The 20852-nt window shown below is 46.7% G+C and overlaps 1 protein-coding gene and 1 pseudogene across 2 annotated transcripts; both read left to right on the top strand.

The window, feature by feature from the left end:
- Positions 1-7036: 7036 nt before the first annotated feature.
- LOC308432670 (large ribosomal subunit protein eL13-like) lies at positions 7037-7583 on the top strand (annotated as a pseudogene). The gene has a single exon. The product of its transcript is annotated as a large ribosomal subunit protein eL13-like (transcript).
- A 1537-nt stretch (positions 7584-9120) lies between these two features.
- On the top strand, positions 9121-18964 carry SMKR1 (small lysine rich protein 1; the record flags this gene model as incomplete). The annotated part of the gene is made up of 3 exons (XM_080932439.1): positions 9121-9126; positions 12038-12295; positions 18767-18964. 3 exons carry the CDS (start codon positions 9121-9123, stop codon positions 18962-18964), a joined length of 462 nt encoding a protein of 153 aa, XP_080788565.1.
- Positions 18965-20852: the final 1888 nt, after the last annotated feature.

Genomic DNA, 20852 nt, shown 5'->3' with positions numbered 1-20852 from the left:
AAACAAGAGCTGGTCGATCAATAAATGCTGAAGAGTCAAGATAAGTCATTGGTAAGGGAATGGTTTTTTACTTTCTTTAAAGTAAACAGAGCTTTTGATTGCTCTGTATGATGGAGATATCATCATCTAAGGTCTTATGTCCCAAACAGATAAATGGTCCTAAGCTAAGTCAGTTTAGTGTTTCCTACATGTCTGTTTGGTGTTAGTACAAGGTTCAGCTAACGGCCAAGAGATGCAGTATCAGGAACCCTTAAACAGCCGTGTGGCGTCTCAGCTCATCTTTGCTGCACTGGGACTTGTCTACGTGCTCCAAGATCCTCTTTAAATTCCTTAGTGACTAAACCATTGCCCGTTCTAGAGTACTCCTATTTATAGCCTGCCTGCCTGCCTGTGAAAGAAAGTAAGCTGTGACAGCTCAATTCTCTTCCTCATGTGTGTTACTGTTCAGTAAGTTCAGAGAAATTGATGATATAAGAAACAATAAAGATACCCTCTGTGGGCCAGGGAACATGGGCTTAGTTTCTTCTCTATTAGCCTTTGCTACATCAGAAGAGAGAACTTGTCTTCTGCAGTCTCAATGACTGAACATCTTTCTTACTGTACCTCCTGGTGAAGGACTGTCGAGGCATTTTTCATATTTTGAACAGTCATTATTAAAAGCTTTTTCAAAGTCTAGTTCCAGTTAGCCTGTTTGCCAGTGGTTCCAAGTGCAGCTCCTTCGCATGCCCCTTGAGATTCCATTACAGGTCCTTTGGGTGTAGCAGACCTCTGTAGAATCTTTTCTTTGAGCCTTTTTGTCCAGTGAAAGAATTTGTGAATACCACATTCTGTTTGGCATTTACCCTAGGGCAATGTGTTAGAGCAGACTTTTGATTCACAGCATCTTCACAGTTTTTCTCATGAGCTGGATCAACAGTTGCAATGGTCAACCTTTGTAAAAATCTTGAGATTTTTTTAATTACCTTTTCCCTGCTTGATAACAGGCCAGTTTTTTGTTCTTTGTTTTGCTTTGCCTTCAACTCCTACTACCAACATTTCTGCTTTCAAATCTTTTCACCCAGGTCAGACAGGATGACACAAGCCTGTAATCCCAGCACTCTGGAGGCAGAAGCAGGAGGATCACTGGGAGTTCAAGGCCAGCATAGGCTGCTAGTGACTTCTGAGGCAGCAGGGCTACACAAACAAACCCTGCTTCAAAAGGGCCAAAAGGAATAAGAGGAGGAATGAAGGAAGAAGAAGAAGAAGGAAGAGGAGAAGGAAGAGAGAAAGAGAAGGAAGAGGAGGAAGGAACTGAGGAAAAGGGAAGAGAAGAGGAGGAAAAGGACAGGGAAGAGGAAGAACAGCTGCAACTCTCTAGCAGACCCTGGTAGCTCTGGTTTGTAATTGCAGACACTCAGCAGGAAGACTGAAAGTTCAAGGCCAACCCAGGCAATTTAGTGAGACTTCAAGTAAACAATTACCAAAAGGGAGGCCTGGACTTTGGGGGATATAACTCAATGGTAGGGTGTTTGCCGAGCATATTTATAACTAGAGGCTCAATCTCCAGCAGTACCTCCCTCTAAAAGCTGCATTTTCCATCTTCAAGTTATCACAAACACTAATTTGCCAAATTTTGGGCACTGTAAGAAGTTGTCGCTCTTCTCACTGGGACACTAGCCTGCAAACCAGTTATGGAGGAATTTGTTGTAGTGACCTCATGCTAGCTACCAGGTCCGGTATACATGATGTCTGATAGCATAACCTCAAATTTTCAGAGACATGTAACAACAAAGCTTTTGGCCAGAAGCTATGGTATGTCCATGTGGAACTCCCTGTTCTCTGAGGCAGACAACCACGCCTTTAGTCCCAGCACTGGAGAGGCAAAGTTTGTCTGTGAGTTTGAGGCCAGGCAAAAATGCAGAGCTTATCTCAGGAAAACAAACAGCAACAACAAAGACACTATGATTTCTTTCTAACGTAAGAGTCGGGATACTTAGTTTGTTCTATCTGTCTTCTCTTTCTGGGTTCTAGGCTCTAAGACTGGTGGACTTATGGTGACTGATGGGAAAGACTTTGTTCTTAGTAAAGCGGGAACAAGAGATTAATTCATACAAATGAATTTAGCACTTGATACTCAGACATGGTGCAATTTTCAAAGGTTCACAGCAAAGCACCTCAGATGGCCAAGCCTGATACTGTGTAGGGGCGTTACTCCCACAGGAAGGCATACCTGGGTTAGACTTACAGAGGAGGGAAGCATATAACAAGGAACAAGAATAATGTCTACCACAGTTGTATACTATCTTCAGAAATGTTGTGGTAAAACAGATGTGAATCAACAGTTGTGAATCATCACCATGACTTTCCAGGGCCTCCTCACCTCAAAAGAAAACCTGAACTACAATTCCCAGAATCCCCCTACTCTCCATGAGTCCAGGTTAAAATCTACTAGCAAGCCCATTATCTTCTGGAAGCAGTTACAGTCAATTAGACATACAAATAAACATAATACACGACTCACTGCAGATTCTCAGTGAGCTCTAGAGAAGAGTGGTGTGTCTGTCAGAGATCTTAGAATCTCAAAAGCTTTTCCATGAGCTCCTGAGAACCGTTCATCTCAGTGGAGGATTTTTTGAGAGGAGTTTTTCCAGGTGCAACCACAGGGATGGTGTGTGTGTGTGTGTGTGTGTGTGTGTGTGCGCGCGTGCCTCTGTGTCTGTGTCTCTTGTCTCTCTCTCTGTGTGTGTCTGTGTGTGTGTGTGTGTGTACATGTGTGCGTGTGTATGTTGGGATGGGAAGGGGCATTCACTCAATTCCTGTAGCAGCAATAGGCCAATACAGTCTGAAATATTTCTTTCCAGCAGGTCTGGATATCCAGACTCCCTAGTCTTATAAATGCAAGGAGATTATGTCTGAGTGTGTCGTGAGGAGGTACTTGGTTTCTGGCCTTAGTAACTAGCCAGATTTAAATTTTACAAACAAAGGTTTTAAGTTTTTACTTGATAAGAAATGCCAAAGTCTTTGGAACTGCAGAGTGGAAAAGTCATCCCACCTCTGCTCCAGCACCTTTGGTGACAGTGACTTCCTTTCTAAGACAGTACCATCTGTCCCCTTGCCTCCAAATGGAAACATGACTTTGTACATTTGGTAACTTTCTGTTCAAGTGCTTAATAGAACTTGCAGGACAAAGGTTGTTTGTGTGATAGTATTTCTGAGCTCCACACTCTTTTGTCCAGAAAGGCAGCACAGCATCATGGTGCAGAGGGCTGGCGACTCTGGTGTGTGGCACGTTATTTACCATCTCCATACCTCAGATTACTCACCTACAGAATGGAGGTAAAGTGGGGTTATAATTCGATCGTGAATGCCCCCCCACAGCCTCTGGCACAAACTGGTAGATGGTAGAGCCTTTAGGAGGTGAGGCCTAGGGAAAAGACGTGAAGTTCCTGGGGAGATGCCCCGGCAGCTGGGGTGCTGCTCTCTTCCCTCAGTTACTGTGAGAGGCTCATCTGTCATACACTCGGTTCATGGCCTTGCAACAGGCCCAGCCGCTGTGCAGGGTGATTAATTGTAGACTGAAGCTGCGAGTCAAACCTTTTCTTCACTTTAAGGTGATGATCTCGGGTGGAAACCTGAAGGCACTACGCGCCTTTGCTGGTTGGAAGGACTAAGTTTGTGAGGATCGTAAGAATGCTTGCTAAGTATGACTGATAAATGGTGTGTGCCTCGTTTCTCCTGCCTCCCCTCTCAACCCATGAGCCCAGAAAGGTATTTAATATCTTTTTGTTCTCTTGTTTGTTTTGTTTTTCAGACAGGATGTCATGTAGGTCAATCTGGTAGCAAACTCACCACATGGTCCAGGATGACCTTGAATTTTTAAGGGTGGAGGTGCACAGTTCATACACACAAGTGCACATGGAGGCCAAAGTTAACATCAGACTTTCCCCCATGGGTGCTGCTGGTCTAAATTCATGCTTGGGCAGCAAGCATTTTACAGACTCAGCCTGTTCCTAGCCCTGACTTTGAGCTTCTAATCCTCCTGCCTCCATCTTCTCAGTACTGAAATTATAGACCTATATCACTCTGACCAATTAAGGTGGGGCCAGGGATCAAACCTACAGCCTCACAAAAGCTAGGCAAGCATTCTACCTCTGAGCTTCACCAGCAAACTAGTTTCACTCTTTCAAGCCATTGAGGAGGGGAGTTGTACTGGCTGGTTGTGTGTCAACTTGACACAAGCTGGAGTTATCACAGAGAAAGGAGCCTCAGTTGAGGAAATGCCTCCATGAGATCCAGCTGTAAGGCATTTTCTCAATTAGTGATCAAGGGGAGAGGGCCCAGCCCATTGTGGGTGGAGCCATCCCTGGGCTGATAGACCTGGGTTCTAAAAGAAAAACAGGCTGAGCAAGCCAGGGGAGCAAGCCAGTAAGTGACATCCCTCCATGGCCTCTGCATCAGCTCCTGCTTCCTGACCTGCTTGAGTTCCAGTCCTGACTTCCTCTGGTGATGAACAGCAATGTGGAAGTGTAAGCTGAATAAACCCTTTTCTCCCCAACTTATTTCTTGGTCATGATATTTTGTGCAGGAATAGAAACCCTGACTGCGACAGGAATCTAATGAGGAAAATGTTTTATGACATGAAAATTCTGTGAGATTCAAATCCCACTTTCCACAACAGCCTGCCGGAATGCAGCCATTTCAGTTCCTGGATGCAACGCCTTTTGCACTGTCAGCAGTTTAATATTTACAAAAGATTTAGCACCTGAAACTCAACAATATCCATTCTGTCCTTTCCACAACCTCTAAACCCAGCTGTTGGTATACCTCTCCGAGGTCACCCCAGGTTAGGTTGCTGGACCCCTACCCGCTAACCAAAGGAAACTTCCTCCAGAAACTGCTACTTCTTCCTGGTCAGTATTATCTCTCACGGACATGGGTTCTATGCGAAGTGAGCATTTCATGAAACAAAAAGAAAAAGGGAGGGAAAGGCAGGACGGAGCAGTGGAAAGGAAGAAGCGGGGGTTTTGAGTGTAACTTCTAAGGAAGATGGTGATAGAACACTCTGAGTTTAGCTGTTCTGAGAATGCGTGATCCTATTCTGGTCATGTTTTTCGTAACAGCACAGTTCGTTTTACTATTTATAAAGAAGACATAAGGATGTGTATTCATAAATAGATAAAGTGAACTGTGGCTTTTCTGAAGAGAGGTTCAATAGCTATCCAAATTTAACACCTTCCTTTTAAATTTACACTGCTGATTTGTTCAGTTTTTTTTTGGGGGGAACAGTTCTAATCTTAAGTCCCCAACATTAAGTGACACCTCCCTCCCTCCCCTCCTCCTTCCCTTCCTCCCTCTCTCTCCTCCCTCCCTCTCCTCTTTCTCTCTCTCCCTCCCTCCCTTCTCCCCCTCTCTTCCCTCTCCCCCCTCTCCCCCCTCTCCCCTCTACTCTTTCTCTCTCTCTCTGTGATAGGGTTTCACTACGTAACCTAGGTTAGACTCAGACTCAAAAAATCTATTATGTTTTGATTCTACCAATAACTTTCAGTGTGTGTCATAATAAATCTTCCTTTTAGCTATATACCATGGCAGCTCACCTTTCATAGGTCAACAAGGCTTTTCCAGTACATAGACTAGCTCACCAACCAATGAAGAAAGACCTTTCCTGAAGTTCTTCCAATGTAATGCCCTCTGGAAGACTTGCTTTATCTTTTTTTTAATGATTTATTTATTTATTCAATGTATATGAGCACACTGTAGTTGTCTTTAGGCACTAGAAGAGGGCATCAGATCCCATTAAAGATGGTTGTGAGCCACCCCATAGGTACTGGGAATTGAACTCAGGACCTCTGGAAGAGCAGCACTCTTAACCGCTGAGCCATCTCTCCAGCCCTTGCTTTATCTTAAACCATTTTTAAAGGCTTTCTAGTGTTTATAAGTGCTTTCCTGCATGGATATAGTGATAGAACACTGAATCTAGCTATTCTAGGAATGCAAGCTGCAATTCTGGTCATGTTTTCTCACAGCAGGACAAGCATATCTGGAGGCCAGAAGAGGGCAGTTATAGGGGTGATGCTTTTGTTCACTGTGCAATGTTTACCCTTGAGTTATTCAAATGTTGATTTTTCTGTCTTCCTATCGAGTTTCAATTTGGACACAGAATTGTTATGCTTATACCAAGAATCTTCTGTCTCAGGCTGCAGATGGCGCAGTGGTTAAGGACACTGACTGTTCTTCCTGAGGTCCTGAGTTCAATTCCCAGCAACCACACGGAGGCTCTCAACCATCTGTAATGGGATCAGATGCCCCCTTCTGGTGTGTCTGAAGACAATGACAGTGTACTCACATACATAAAATATAATAAATCTTAAAATTTTAAAAAAGACTTCTGTCTCAAGTTTGTTTAAACAGCTATTATTCTCTGCCTTGTCAATTAATGCGGATCACCCAATGGCTGGGCAGAATGGAGAATAGGGCGGGACATCCGCCAGCCAGGGGAAGGAGTGAGAGGGAGGTTCAGATCAACTGGTAAGATGGAGGAGTTGAAACCTGAAAGGGTCCGAATAGCCAGGTCATATGCAAGTGTCATGGGATGGGCAAGGCAGACAGATTAGTAGATCTAACTGCTCGGCTATCGAGGCGCAGTTTTAAATCTTGCTTTCTCTGTGAAGTTACTGGGGACTAGCATAAGGTAAATAAATACAGCCACTGGATTAATTCACTGCCACATTTATATTAAAGTGTTTCCATTTATAGGCATTCACTCTGGAACTGGAATTCTAGATGGTTGTGAGGTGCTGTGGGGGTGCCCAGCACCAGACCCAGGTCTTCTGTAATAGTAGCAAGTGCTCATGACAGCTGAGCCATATCTCTAGTCTCAAGATGTCTATCTCCTTTAAAGTAGGGCTTACTGGAAAGACATTACATCCCAAGACATTTTTATTTTTATGCTGTCTTATCACCCTTATAGGAAACCATATAAAATACGATTCAGAGAACTGTTTCAAACTCTACAACTATCCCTTTCCTGCTCTGCCATTCTCCTGTAGAGGAGGCAGCCATGGCGCCCAGCCGGAATGGCATCATCCTGAAGCCTCACATCCACAAGGATTGGCAGCGTCGAGTGGACACTTGGTTCAACCACCTGGCACGCGAGATCCGCAGACGCGCCGCACTGCCCCTTGTCTGGCATCCGGTCCCATCAGGTCCATCGCGAGGTGCCCTACAGTGAGATACCACACCAAGGTCCGGGCTGGCAGGGGCTTCAGCCTGGAGGAACTCAGGGTGGCTGGTGTCCACAAGAAAATGGCTCGCACCATCGGCATCTCTGTGGACCTAAGGAGGTGAAACAGATCTGCAGAATCACTCCAGGCCAACGTGCAGCGCCCGAAGGACTGCGGCTCCAAGATCCATTTTCCCAGGAAGCCTTCTGCTCAAAGAAGGGAGACAGTTCTGCTAAAGAACTTACACTGGCCACCCAGCTAACAGGACCCGTGATGCCTGCCCAGAATGTGTACAAAAAGGAAAAGGCCAGAGTCATCACAAAAGAGACGAACGTTGACTTTCGCCAGTCTGTGCTAAAGGAGAGCAAGTCAGCCATTCCCTGACCTCACAGAGAAACTTCGGAGCATAACAGAAGCTATTTCACTGGTCCTGTGCAAAGTGCTCACCAAGCAGCTGCCAGGATTCTCTTAGTGTTAGCTATCTACACAGTGCTGAGAGGATGAAGTCTGTCCTGATGAGAATGTCAGTGGATGGTCTGACACAAGATTTCCAAAGGTTCCCAGGCCTAGGGCCATGGCTTCACCATTCAAGACTGACCGGAAGGAGCTGACAGAGAGAGTAGTGGGAACAATTGGTTATTAAGTGAGAGGAGTGTGCACACCTGGTTATCAGGAGAGAGTGATGTGCACACCTGGTTATCAGGTGAGAGGAGTGTGCACACCTGGTTATCAGGTGAGAGGAGTGTGCACACCTGGTTATCAGGTGAGAGGAGTGTGCACACCTGGTTATCAGGTGAGAGGAGTGTGCACACCTGGTTATCAGGTGAGAGGAGTGTGCACACCTGGTTATCAGGTGAGAGGAGTGTGCACACCTGGTTATCAGGTGGAGAGCAAGCAGTGGAAAGAAGCAGCCGCACAGAGATGGTGGGGGCTGAAGGCTGGGCTCAGACAAAGGTTTTTCATCATTATGGAAACTGTTTATCCTGAAAGATGATGTCACTAGGCTATGTGAGTGTCTTACTTCCCTTACTGAGGGAAGACATGGGGCTGAGGACCGAGCTTTGAGACCAGTTCACATTTGGAGTGCAGCAAGAGGCAGGTAGACATGGGACATCTACGGGAGGTTGGATAAGCCAGAAGCATGATGCTTACCCCCCAAACAAGGGAGAGACTACAGGAAATGCTATAGTTTGAATACAGCATGTGTCCCTGAAGGGATCATGCATTAGAAGCCTGGTATCCAGTGTGGCAATGCTGAGGTGATGGGGTAGACATGGGAGAACCACCCCAGACTCCCAGCACTCAGGAGGATCAAAGATGAATGACTTTATTTTTCTACATGTTAATTTTTGAGAATTTCCCACATGTGTACACTGTATTTACCTCATCTTCACCCCTTCCCCTCTTCCTCCAGCATTTTCCCTTGGAGTGAGCATGTATAGTAAAACCCTCTCAAAAAAGAGCAAGGTCCAATACTCAGGAGGCAGAAGCAGGAGAAACATTCTTGGGTTCAAGAACAACCCAGATTACACACCAAATCTCACACCACCCAGGACTAGATAATGAAATCCTGTGTCCAAAACAAAAAACAGACACTGGGAACATGGCTCAGGAGGTAAAGGCACCTACCACAAAGTTGACAGCCCAAGTTGTACCCGCATGGTAGGGGGAAAGAACCAAATCCCGTAAGACGTCCTGTGAGGTCCACATTTGCAAATGCACACACATACTTGCAAATAAATGTAAAATATAATAAAAATCAAAAGGGGCATGACCTACTAGAAGTTAGTCAGGTCACTGGGATTGGGGGAGGTCTTACAAGACTGGGTTATTGGGCTAGAAGTATCTCTCAGAGCTGGGTCTCCAACAGCATAAGAAAGAAAAGCAAGTAAGAAGTTGGCCAACTCTTGTCTAGGTGGACATGGAGGTACGTGCTTGCAATCTCAGCACTCAGGAGGCAAAGAGAAGAAATAAAAGGGGGAAATGGGCTGTTATAAAGAGTGAACCTTGGCTGGAGAGATGGCTCAGAGGTTAAGAGCACTGACTGATCTTCCTGAGGTCCTGAGTTCAAATCCCAGCAACCACATGGTAGCTCACAACCATCTGTGATGGGATCTGATGCCCTCTTCTGGTGTCTGAGGACAGCGACAGTGCACTCACATAGAGTAGATAAATCTTTAAGAGTGAGCTTGACCATTAAGCCTGCCTCCCTCTTTTACTAATTCAGATGCATTCCTGTCCTGTCATCTGACATTATGACCTCACAAAAGGACAAAGAAGGGAGCTCTGATCTTTCGGGCTCCAAAACTGTGTGCTAAATAAATCTTTTGTTGTTCTATTCTTTACCTTGGGTATCTTATTACAGCGATAGAAAGTGACGGCTGTGTCTTCTAGTAACTCACGCCCGGAGATCAATGATCATGAAGTCAGCAGATTTGGCAGGATGAAGGCCATACTTCCCAATGAATCATAAAAATTGTTCCTAGTTTGTCTGTCACTACTACTGTGGCATATATAATCATGGGCCTAAAAGATGTTGTCACATGTGGGGACCGTAAGTAAAGAAATGCTGTGCCTGCCTAAGCAGGTGGTTGCAGCAGAGCTCTGGGGCAGAGTATAGCTCCAATTTGCCTGGCCTTAGCCTTCATAGGGCCTCTGGTCAGCAGGACATCAAGACACAGGGAACACAGAAGCAGAGGCCGAGGGGCTGGACAGAACCACAACCCCCAGGGAAGAACAACTGTGACATGTCTGTTATGCTAGAGATGCCTAACCAAAGCATTCATAACTCATCCTAGGAAACATCACTGAACAGTTTTGAAAATGAGTGACCCATGGTTAGCTCATGCTTCAAAATACAAAGGAGGGGCACAGAAGTCAGGGGGGGAGCAGGGTCCAGGACTGCAGCAGCCCAGGCAAAGACCACACAAACACAAACGTGGCAGTGATCAGAGAGAAGAGGGACATCAGGCCAGAGGCAGGTTGGGCAGGGTGAGATGCAAGGCACGTTGCCAGTTTGGAGCTTGCTGGGAGTATGGGCTGCTACAGAGACCTGAGAAAGTCAGGAGGCCTGGGGGTTGGGAGATATTAGTGGCTTCTTTCCTTGCTTCCTTCTATTTCCATTTTGCATTGAGCTATTCAGCTACTGAAGGGAGCCCTGCATTTGTGTAAGTACTGTCTCCCTCAGAATAAAGACCACCACCATCTGTCTGAGTCACTGATCCATTGCTGTGGAGAGACACCATGACCAACTTATAGAACAGAGCATTTAACTGGGAGCTGGCTTACAGATCCATGGTGCAGATCATGGCAGGCAGCAGACAACCATGGTGCTGGAGCGAGAGTGAGCGTCCATCTTATCCGTAAGTTTGAGGGAGAGAAGGGAGGGCTGGGTCTCCTCCAGTGGCATACATCCATCAGCAAGGCCATACCTCCTAATCCTTCCCAAGCAGTTCCACCAACTGGGAACCAAACATTCAAATATATGCAACAGTGCCCATGGCGCTGTTGTCATTCACAACCCCTCACTGTCAGTCGCAACCTTTCTTCTTAGCCTTGTGTGTAGTCAAGAACCCACCATGTTCCACCACCACAAACAAGTTGGGTCTTTAAAAATTATTTATTTATTAATTGTAAGTAAGTACACTGTAGCTGTTTTCAGACACACCAGAAGAGGGCATCAGATCCCATTACAGATGGTTGTGAGCCACCATGTGGTTGCTGGGATTTAAACTCAGGACCTCTGGAAGAGCAGTCGGTGCTCTAACCACGGAGCCATCCCTCCAGCCCAACAAGTTGTTGATCAAATAAAAAACAGGAACAAAATTTGAAATGGTCCCTGCAGAGATTAACCTTGGAAAGCTGGAAACAAACAAACAGACAAACAAACAAACAAAAGCCACTGAAGTATTATCAGGGGAAGGAGCTACTCCCAAGCCTTGGATTTAAAGCCAGTCTATAAAGGATAAAACACAGGAGGATTTGCCATATCAAGGATATATAAATTCATGATAAAACTGCCAAACAAAACATAGTCTTGTCAATGAAAACTCCAAAGAACATAAACACTTGGTTTTGAAAGTCATTTCACTAACTGAGAAGCTAGCAAAGCCTACCGTTGCTTGTAAGGCCTTTCAGGATTTTTCCGTTCCATGGTTCACCCCCCTTCTGCCCGTGATTTTGATAGGAGTTGGCTGCTCCTTGACGTCTAGATCTGTTTTGACGTCATCCCTTCAGAAAGCCTTCCCAAATCACTACTCTAAGAACATGCAGAGGCTGAAGGGGCAGCTTACCCCTAATAGCTGCTTTGAGCCAACTTTCTGCACCTAGCAGTTCATACCCTTCCTCTTCCTCCTCCAACCTTCACTTCAAGAACCTTGCCCCATACTGGACGCTGAATTCCCACGGTACAATTATACCCCAAACGCATTCCCTTTCTGGGAGAAAAGGATCGACTCACAAGATTAGAAGCGAACTAAGCGAACTGTACTTCAGCCAGCCCCACCCATAATGTAAGAACCCTGCCCACCTTCCTCTCCTGAGGCCTGTATCGACATTTCTTCTGTTATTCTCACCTCGTCCCTCAGAGACCTTATTCTTGTTTACCGGAAGAAATCAAAGAGTTTCCGATGGTTTCAAGAGACTGATTTAGCCCGCATTCTCTCTCTAGCCTTCCCTTCCCAAAGCCAAAACTGCTAATCTTGGCGGCCCGCCCCTTCCCCTCATGCCCCGCCCAGTTGCCCCGAAGGGGGGCAAAATTACACTACTTTGCTCCCAGTTGGAGTTCACAGTCCTTTGTCTCCTCCGCGTAAACCGAAGCGAAAGGCGACAAACTGTAGGCTGATCAAATTGAAAGGCCCAAAGGCTCGCCGGGCTCCGCCCACTGCCGCACGCCCCGCCCCGGTGCCCTAGCAACAGGTAAACAGTGCGGGGTTCGGCCGCCGCGGTGCGCTGACAGCGGGCTGTCCGGCTGCCCCGCGGCCCAGCCCCGGGAGTGGGGTGATCCGAGCCTTGCTTACCAGCATCCGCGCCTCCGCACACCGCGAAGGCGCTCAATTGGAGGTGCGGCCACGGCCGGGGCAGGCGACAATACGCCGGTGAGAGCGCTCGCGGGGGCTAGGGGAGCCTCAGGAACGGGGCCCGAGGGGTTGAGGGGGAGAAAATGTGGTGCCTGTACACCTCAGCTGAGAAAGAAATGACCGTGGACATACCCATCTTACAGTGGGGGGTTCACAAGCCTTTGAGACCCAGGTCTTCGGCCATCCCCACCCGGTACAGTTCAACCCAGCTTGTCACAGGAGAAGCAGGCTGAGAGGGACTTACGACGATGATCTGTAAGTCAGCATCTGATGGTCAGCAGCGGCAGATTCAGGCTGTGCCCTTTCTGTGAGACTGGTTTTAGTCCCTTGGTGCTGTGGGGTTACTTTCACTCCTAGAAGATGCTTTGGCGTTTGGAAAATAGAGGGAGATCAGCAATGGGGTTGGAGCCCCAAAACTAAGAACACGTCTATAAGGGACTATCCAGGATGCCGAGTTGTACCGGAGAATTCTTTACATGTAATAAAGTAAGGTTGAGCCTGGGGGGAAGGGGGTGCCCACGCTACCTTTAACCCCGCCCTACCATACCCCTTCTGTCAGGATCCCTCCTGTTCTTCAGCCTCATCCTGCAACCGGTGGCCTCTTTCCCAGCCTCATCTTTCTTTCTAGAGTGCCCCTTTCCTCAGGAACCACTGTTGAATTTGCCGCTCAGTACTCATGGTAAAGGGGCCTCAACTTCTGGCACAATAACGGTATTACCATCTCTGCTTAAAAAAAGTATTCCCCAAACTAGACCCTTGTTGCTGTCCTTGCACCTGCCCTATCGTGATTACTGAGTTTTTTCTCCTAGAGTAGAAATACCTCCTGCTTCCTGCTGCTTCGTAAGTACCCATAGCCCTTTGCGCCACACTTGCGCTGTCCTGCCTGCCTTGCTTTCCTTTAGCCTGCAGTTTGCACTGTGTTTAGTAAGCCTGTGGTTCTGCTTTCTTCTAGAACTAAGTATAGTATTAAGTAAAAGTGCCGTCTGCGAACTTACATTTCTAGGCTTCTATACAGCTGCCGTTCTTTTTCCAGACCCAGGAAGTGTAGAACGACGCGCAAAGCCCTCGAAACAAACGGCTTCTTCATGCTCCTTGTATAAATGTCCAGCTTGTTAGTTTACAGAGGCCGAAGCTCTCTTCACTTGCTGTCCAGACTTGATTCTCCCACTGTCCATCCCCACCCCACCTTCTCCCCATTTGCTTGTGGACAGCCACTCTGACCTTGTTTGGTCCCTTTTTCTTTGCATAACCTCTCCAACCTCAAAGCTCCTATTTGGGCTGTTAGTCCTGCCTACACATTCTCTAACCTTTCAGCCTCGTTTTCAGGACCCTTCCTTAGTATCCCTGCCTGTCCTACCACATGAAGCCAGATGGGCCACTCATCAATGTGTTTGTGGTAAGACTGGAGTCTTTTTTCCCTCCCTGGACTGTGAGCCTCCTGAGGACAGCATCCCAGATCTACTTCCTAGTAGATCTGTAACTGGTAGAGACAGGAACACAGCAGGTATTTGTGGCGCACTCCTCGACCAGCGAGGAAAGACGACCACCACCAGAGGATTCTTCTCAGATCACGCTTTATTGGAGCCTCTTGATTGAAGGGGAGAGCAGGAAGCGAGGGGGCCCGAACTACCCTAGCTGTCTGCTTATATAGGGAGAAGCGCATACGGGCTTGCCATGATTGGTTGTCACCAGTCTGCTGACACCAGAGGCCTCGGGATTGGCCGGAGATAGGTTATGTACTGTGCATGAGCAGGGTGCAGCGCCTTAGCTGACAAGAGCATTACTATATATGGAGTTGTTTACCTCAAACCGTGAGGGAGCCAGCGCCATCTTGTAATGGTGTCTGCATTCGGCTCCCCACAGGTATTTGGAAATACTTGAGTGAATGAAAGGGGCATTTTGAACTTGAGGACATCGGAAAGGAGTGTTTGCCTTCTACAGCCTGCATCTGCATTGTGTCTGAACTAATTGCTTCTCTGGCGGCTGTGACCTGAAGCATTTAAGAGAAGGAGGGCTTCTTTGGGTCACTCAAGTTTCAGTCCCTCGTGGTGGAGAAGGCAGAGTTGGTGGCAGGGAAGAGTGCAACAGTGGCTGTTCACAGTGCAAGACCCCCGCAGAGGGGAGACCCTCAGTCAAGTCTTGGGATAACACGACCCCCCAAGAACTCATGAGAGACCATCCTTGATGCAATTACACAAGGTTTTTTAATGAACTAGTGCACTGGGGTCGAGACTCATATCCCACACAGGGGTAGAGGAGTCTGACCCTGAGTGGCTGAGAGAAGAGGTTTTTAAGAAAAACAAACCACAACGGGGCGGGGGGGGGGGGGAGTATGTCATTGAAAAATACCAAAAACACCAGTGAAGAATTGTAAGGGAAATACCTGGTTTCTCAAGATTGCCTATAAGGTGAAAATTACCAGTGAAGAATCGAGAGGGGAACATCCGGTTTCTCAAGATTGTTTATAATGTGTTATTTAACTTTTATGTTTTTATGGTCAGTCAGTTTCTGAAACAGAGTCATCCTGACCTTAGGGACATAAATTCTTTTATGGTCAGCCAGTTCCTAAAATAGAAGGATAGTATTGCAAAACTGGCTAGCCTACATTTTTGGCTCTATTCTACCTGCTAGGGGTCTTCTACTTTACCTGTTAGGAGGTCAGGCTTTATCCTGGTCTTCCAACAGCTGTGACAACTCAGCAGAAAGGGGTGGGCCAGGTAAGACACACCCCTAGAGACCTACTTCTGCTACCTAGCTCCATCTCCTAAAGTCTCTGCAAAGCCCTCTTGGGAATAAACAATCAAAATGTGAACCTGTTAGGGACATTTCCGATTCCAACCAACACTCCATCTGATGGTAATTCATTATTCATTCAGCAGATGGCATTCATGCAATGTGCCCAATAATGGTTTAGGCTAAGGAATTCAGTGGTAAACTTACAAACTCTGCATTGCTATCAATCACTATTCAGTAGTTGCAATGGTTTTAATGCGAACTATCTCCCATAGACACATATTTAAACACTTGGTCCCCAGTTGCAGGGCTGTTTAGGGATGTGGTGCAGGAAGTCTGTCACTGTGGGTGGGTGCTCTGAGATCTCATGGCCTCCTGACTTCTGCTTCACTCTGCTTCCTGCCCTGGCCACGCCTCCTCAGTGGGAAGTCTCCCTCTGTAAGGCAAAAGTAATCTGGTTCCTCTGTACAGTGTTTTCAGTCATGCTGTTTTATCACAGCAAAAGAAAAGTAACCAATATAGTAGTAAAAAAAAATGCCTAAGGTGAAGAGCCAGAAAAAAAAGATCCTTCGGAGGGAAAGGCCTGGTTGGGTAGTTTACAGACAGGTCACTACGTGAGTGCTTGGAGCCAGCACTACCACGGACAGACTCAGCTCTGCTCTCCTGCTTGGTGATGTATCTGGTTGGGTAGTAAGTACTTACATGACGACTCTAGGTAAGGGAAGACATTAAATACGGTGTCAGGTGGGTCACTGCACATGCTAGGCAAAGGCTTGCTACTAATCTTTATATCTGGGGTGCCAGGAGCCTAAGGAGGTCTTTGTAAAGAGGCGATATTTGAATAGAGTCAGAAGAGAGAGATAAAACATTATTCCCCTTCAGTTGTGTGAAAGCCTATAGGGAGAGGAAGGGTCTCCAAACACAGGAACCTGGCAAGTTTGTGGAATATAAAGAGATCAGCAAAGATGTAGCCAAGTAGTCTTCCTCAGGAAGTTGTCCTAAGGATGGAACCTCAGAGTTGCACTGAGCCAACCAAAGGACTGGGTGGTTGCTACTGAGGTGGGTTGTGGGTAAAGGTGCTCCCAATGTGTTCCCCATATAGGGTATAGCATTATTAGCCTGGGGCAGGCAGCCTTTTTTCTGTATATATGTCCTTACTGCTCACATAGACTCTCACTAAGCAGCCCTGGCTGCCTTAAAACTCACATAGATCAGACTGGCCTTGAACTCCTGAGGACAGGGAGTAAAGGTACGTCCCCGCCTCCGCTGGTACGTCCCGCCTCCGCCGAGTGCTGTCACTCATAATTACTCTGAAATTTGCTTATATGATTACTCATTTTCCATGGCTCCATTCTGAGGTCTCACCACAATGTTTGTCAGTTTACTTGCTAATGAGCATTTGTAAGAGTGTTTCTGCCTTGAGCTGTGACAAATTAAGCTACTTTGAGAAGTTAGGTACAAGTCTTTAAGTAGAAGATGCTTTCATTTCTTTGGGTAAATACTTTAAGAGTAGAATGGCTATGTCAAATGCCAGGGGTGTGTCTAACTTAAAAAGAAATTGTCAGTGTAGCTTCCAAAGCGGTTCTGTTAGTTTCGGTACCCAGTCCCTGCACTTGCTCACCGTTACTTGACCATATGACTGGTTGAATATGGAGCCCTTATACGAGGTGTGTGTTACATGTCTTGTAGGCTTTGTCTATGCCTGACGTCCAACTATGGTGTCTGTTCCTGTGCTCATTTCTCGAGTCTCCTATTTTCAAGGAAGTGTCCATTTGAATATTTTGCTGATTTTTATTGAATGGTTCTCTTGGTTTTATTGAGTGGTTTATTGTGATTTGGGCACTCTTTATTATGGATGTAGGCCTTTATCAAATGTTTTAGAGGTATTTTCTCCCAGTCCCTGGCTTAGCATTCATTAGCATTAATACCTATTGGTAAGCAGACATTTTACATTTTGACTGCAAGCTCAGCAACTTGTTCTTCAGACATGTTATGTATTTCCCTGTTTCTATGACTGAATACCAAGGCAAACTTTAGAGAAGAGAGCATTTATTTTGGTTTCTAATTCCAAAGGCTAGAACCAGGGAAGGCATGGTTATGAGTTTGAACTCAGCCTGGAATCATGGAGAACAAATGGACCCCTGCTGTAAAACCTCAAAGTACCCCACCCTGCACCAGAAAGGCTCCCCACCCCCCACCCCTGCCTACAGGAGGAGCAGCCAGCATCTGCCCCAAACAGCCCCACCAGCTTCTGGGAGACAAGTGTTGAAACACACAGACCTACAGGAACATTTCATAGTCAGACCACAGGACACAAGCTGTGGTTCTGATGTTATATCCAAGAAGAAATCTTTGCCAAACGGAAGGCCATAGGACTCTAGACATTTTGTAATTTGGGGTTTTATATTTAGGCCTATGATCAAGTTTAAGTCCACATATTCCTTGCTTTTGTATTCTCTGATCGCCCTTCACTATTCTAGCACTGTAGACTGTAGGGCACCAGTTTTTAGTTTCTCCTATTGTGGTGACTCCCAGCCATGACATTATTCTCATCCATACTTCATAAGTTTGTTGCTGTGATGAGCTGTGATGTAAGTTTGTGTGCAGTTATTTCTGGGCTCTCTTCATCATTATTTTTATGTAAATGAGGCTCTACCTATGTGTACCTGCGGCCAGAAGAGGGCATCGGATCCCATTACAGATGGCTGTGAGCCACCATGTGGTTGCTGGGATTTGAACTCAGGACCTCTGAAGAGCAGACAGTGATCTTAACCTCTGAGCCATCTCTCCAGCTCCTATTCCTGGGCTCTTTATTCTGTTCCATTGATCTGTTTATCTTGACCCCCCTGTTTTGCATCTATGTCTCACTTAAATCTCACAACTGCTTATGTAGAAAGTGCTTGCATAACAAAGACCAAAATATGGACTTGTCTCCTGGCTGCATAATTTGTTTTAAATTTAATTTTTAGTATGCAGCCCTCCAGAGAAAAAGTCAAGAATAATTTTGTAAAATAGATTCCCATAGGTTTCCCCTCCTGGGGTTCAGAAAGCAGGGAAAGCACAGCAGGTCTGTGGTTCCCGTTCTTCAGCAGGAAGAGAGCAGCAGAGTTGGAAAGCACCTCTCGGCTGTCTGTCTCTACAGCTTCCGTGAGTGCCTCAGAGACGTGCGCATGCGCAATGCCCTGTCTTTTTGCAGCTTATGCAAATCAGAATGCAACAAATCGCCACATAAGAAAGGACCAGGGGTCTCTGTAAACAAGAGCTGCTTAGCACGCATTTGACACAGTCGGTGGCATCTGATGCTTCCTGCTCCAGGCAAGCATTTTTTTAATGATATATAATATTTCTATGTATTTGTGGGATGCAATACAATAATGTGATATACATAGACATCACATGGGACTAGCCTTTTCTTTCCTTCAGCACTAACCAACTCTGTGCTGGGAACTTTCAGACATGTATGGTTAATTTAAACAGGTAAGTGTATTTGCTGTGGCAGTTTGCGTCACCGCCCCCAACCCACTTAGGCTTTTATTTCCCTTTAAAGTCACTAAGGAAATGTGGAAAACTGTTTCGAGGCAGGCCTGGATGGTGCATGCCTTTGATCCCAGCACTCGGGAGACCGAGTCAGACAGATCTGTGCGAGTTCAAGGCCAGCCAGGAAGGTCTATGTGGTGAGACGCCGTATCCAAAAAACAAACAAACAAACAAACGTGACAGAGTGTAATTTCCTGTGTTTGTACTTGTCTCTGAAAGGCAGGTAAAGGGAAGAAGGGAAAAGGCCGGCCCAAGTCCGCCGGGAAGAAGCAGAAGTCGAAGAAGCCGGAAGCCGACATCCTCAGCCCCGCCGCCATGCTGAACCTCTACTACATTGCTCACAATGTCGCTGACTGCCTGTACCTGCGAGGCTTCCCTTGGCCAGGCGCCCCCAAAGGGAAAAAGGGAAAAAAATAAGATTTAGGTGATAGACTTCAAAGTATGCCTTGCTCTCAAAGAACAGGAAGCAGGAGAATGCATTTAGGGCATCTCAAGGACTGCAGCAAACGGGCTCCAAAGGACAAGTAGAAACAGGGAGCCCCTGTGCTTCTCTGTACAATGACAAACACACTTTGATTTCCACACATATGCCAGGACTGGATAAGCCACTTCGGTTTTTCAGAAGTGACCGGGAAAACCAAACCCAAGTAGTTCATAAAGGCTACCCTGGCATTGGTAGTAATTTATTATAATCATAATAGTGAAATATTATAATCATAATTCTAGACTAATTAAACCTTGTTCTCAGAAGGCAGTTTGTGTGAGTCGTTTTCTTTTGTGAGGAGCAGCTCAGAGAGGACCAGGCAGAAAGCTCAGACCTAACTTATAAACACATTTTCTGGTGGGTTTTCTTTTTTTTTTTTTTTTTGTTTTCAATGTTGGGGATGAGCCTAGGGTCTCTGCTCAGGAAGAACTGTGCCATTAAATTACCCCTAGCCGCCTCCCCCCCCCCTTTTTTTTAACAAAATGGAAAATAAATAACTTGTTTTTATATATTTTTTGCTTAGCAGTCTTTCTCTAATTTGGGTTAACTGCAGTCTCCAGAGACTAAAATCATTATTATGAGCACTCTAATCTTGCCAGGTATGCAAACAGGTGATGAAGAAGAGCTGGAGCCGGGGAAATGGTTCTAGGTGTAGTACTTGCTTGGAAACACAAGCACCTTGCTTGATCCCCAGAACATCCAGGCCCTGTGGAATCTGCTTGTAATCCAAGCCCTGGGAGACAGACAGGCAGATGCCTGGGGCTTGTGGGCCAATCAGTCCAGCTGATGGTGAGCTCCAAGTTTAGTGAGACTCTGTAGGGAGCAGTTAAGAAAGATACCCATGTCTATACACGTGCTGTGAGCGCACGTGCGCACGCACGCACACACACACACACACACGTCTGTGTGGTGGATAAAAGAAGGGGAGCAAATCAAATAAGTTAGCTTTCGGTTGTGACGGAGGGAGGGCCTGAGGAGAGCAGTTTAAAAGAGGAGGACCCTTTGTCACTCAGTTTGAGAGGCTGGCCTATTTGGGGAAGGAGACACAGCAGGATGCTGTGACAGTGAGGACAAGGGGCAAAAGAGGCCCCACACAGTGGCCAGGAGGAAAAGAAAGGCCATGAGGGGCCACAGACAAGATACGTGCCTGCCTTCATCCCTTCCCTGAAGTGGGCTCTCACTGTGAACTCACCACGCAGACCAGATTACCTAGAACTCGGAGCTCTGTCTACCTCTGCCTCCCAAGTGCACGCACGCGACTTGGTGACCGCCTCCCTCGAGGAGACCCTGCTGCCTACAGTCCCCACCAGCCTCCCCACTCAGTTGAGTCCATCAGTGTGGATTAATCTGCTGATATGATTACGGTCCTAATGGTTCAGTCATCTTTGAATAGTGCTTTGCCAAAGCTAACCCTTCAGTAATTGTGAAACATTCCACGTTTAACCGCAATACCCTTTAGTCCCCCCTGCCTGCCTTCCTGGCCCTCACTGCCCCCCCCCTGCCTGCCTTCCTGGCCCTCACTGCCCCCCCCTGCCTGCCTTCCTGGCCCTCACTACCTCCCCCCTGCTCTGCCTTCCTGGCCCTCACTGCCTCCCCCAGGCCCACCATTTTGATACCTGCAGTGTTTGCTCCATTCACAGTCCTGTGCTCAGAGCCGGTTCGCTCAAGGATAGCGCCATGCTAGAACAGATACAGTCCACTCTGAGTCACTTAAGATGGACTATATATATGTTGCCGTGTGAGGTTTATGAAGTCTGCACAAAGTGGCCGCAGCCCAGGACAGACGTCAGAGGAAATGGTAGGTGCCCTGTGGTGGGAGTT

The sequence above is a fragment of the Micromys minutus genome, assembly GCF_963924665.1.
Source record: "Micromys minutus genome assembly, chromosome: 18".
Taxonomy (NCBI): Eukaryota; Metazoa; Chordata; class Mammalia; order Rodentia; family Muridae; genus Micromys; species Micromys minutus.
This window is presented reverse-complemented; position numbering and strand designations above follow the sequence as displayed.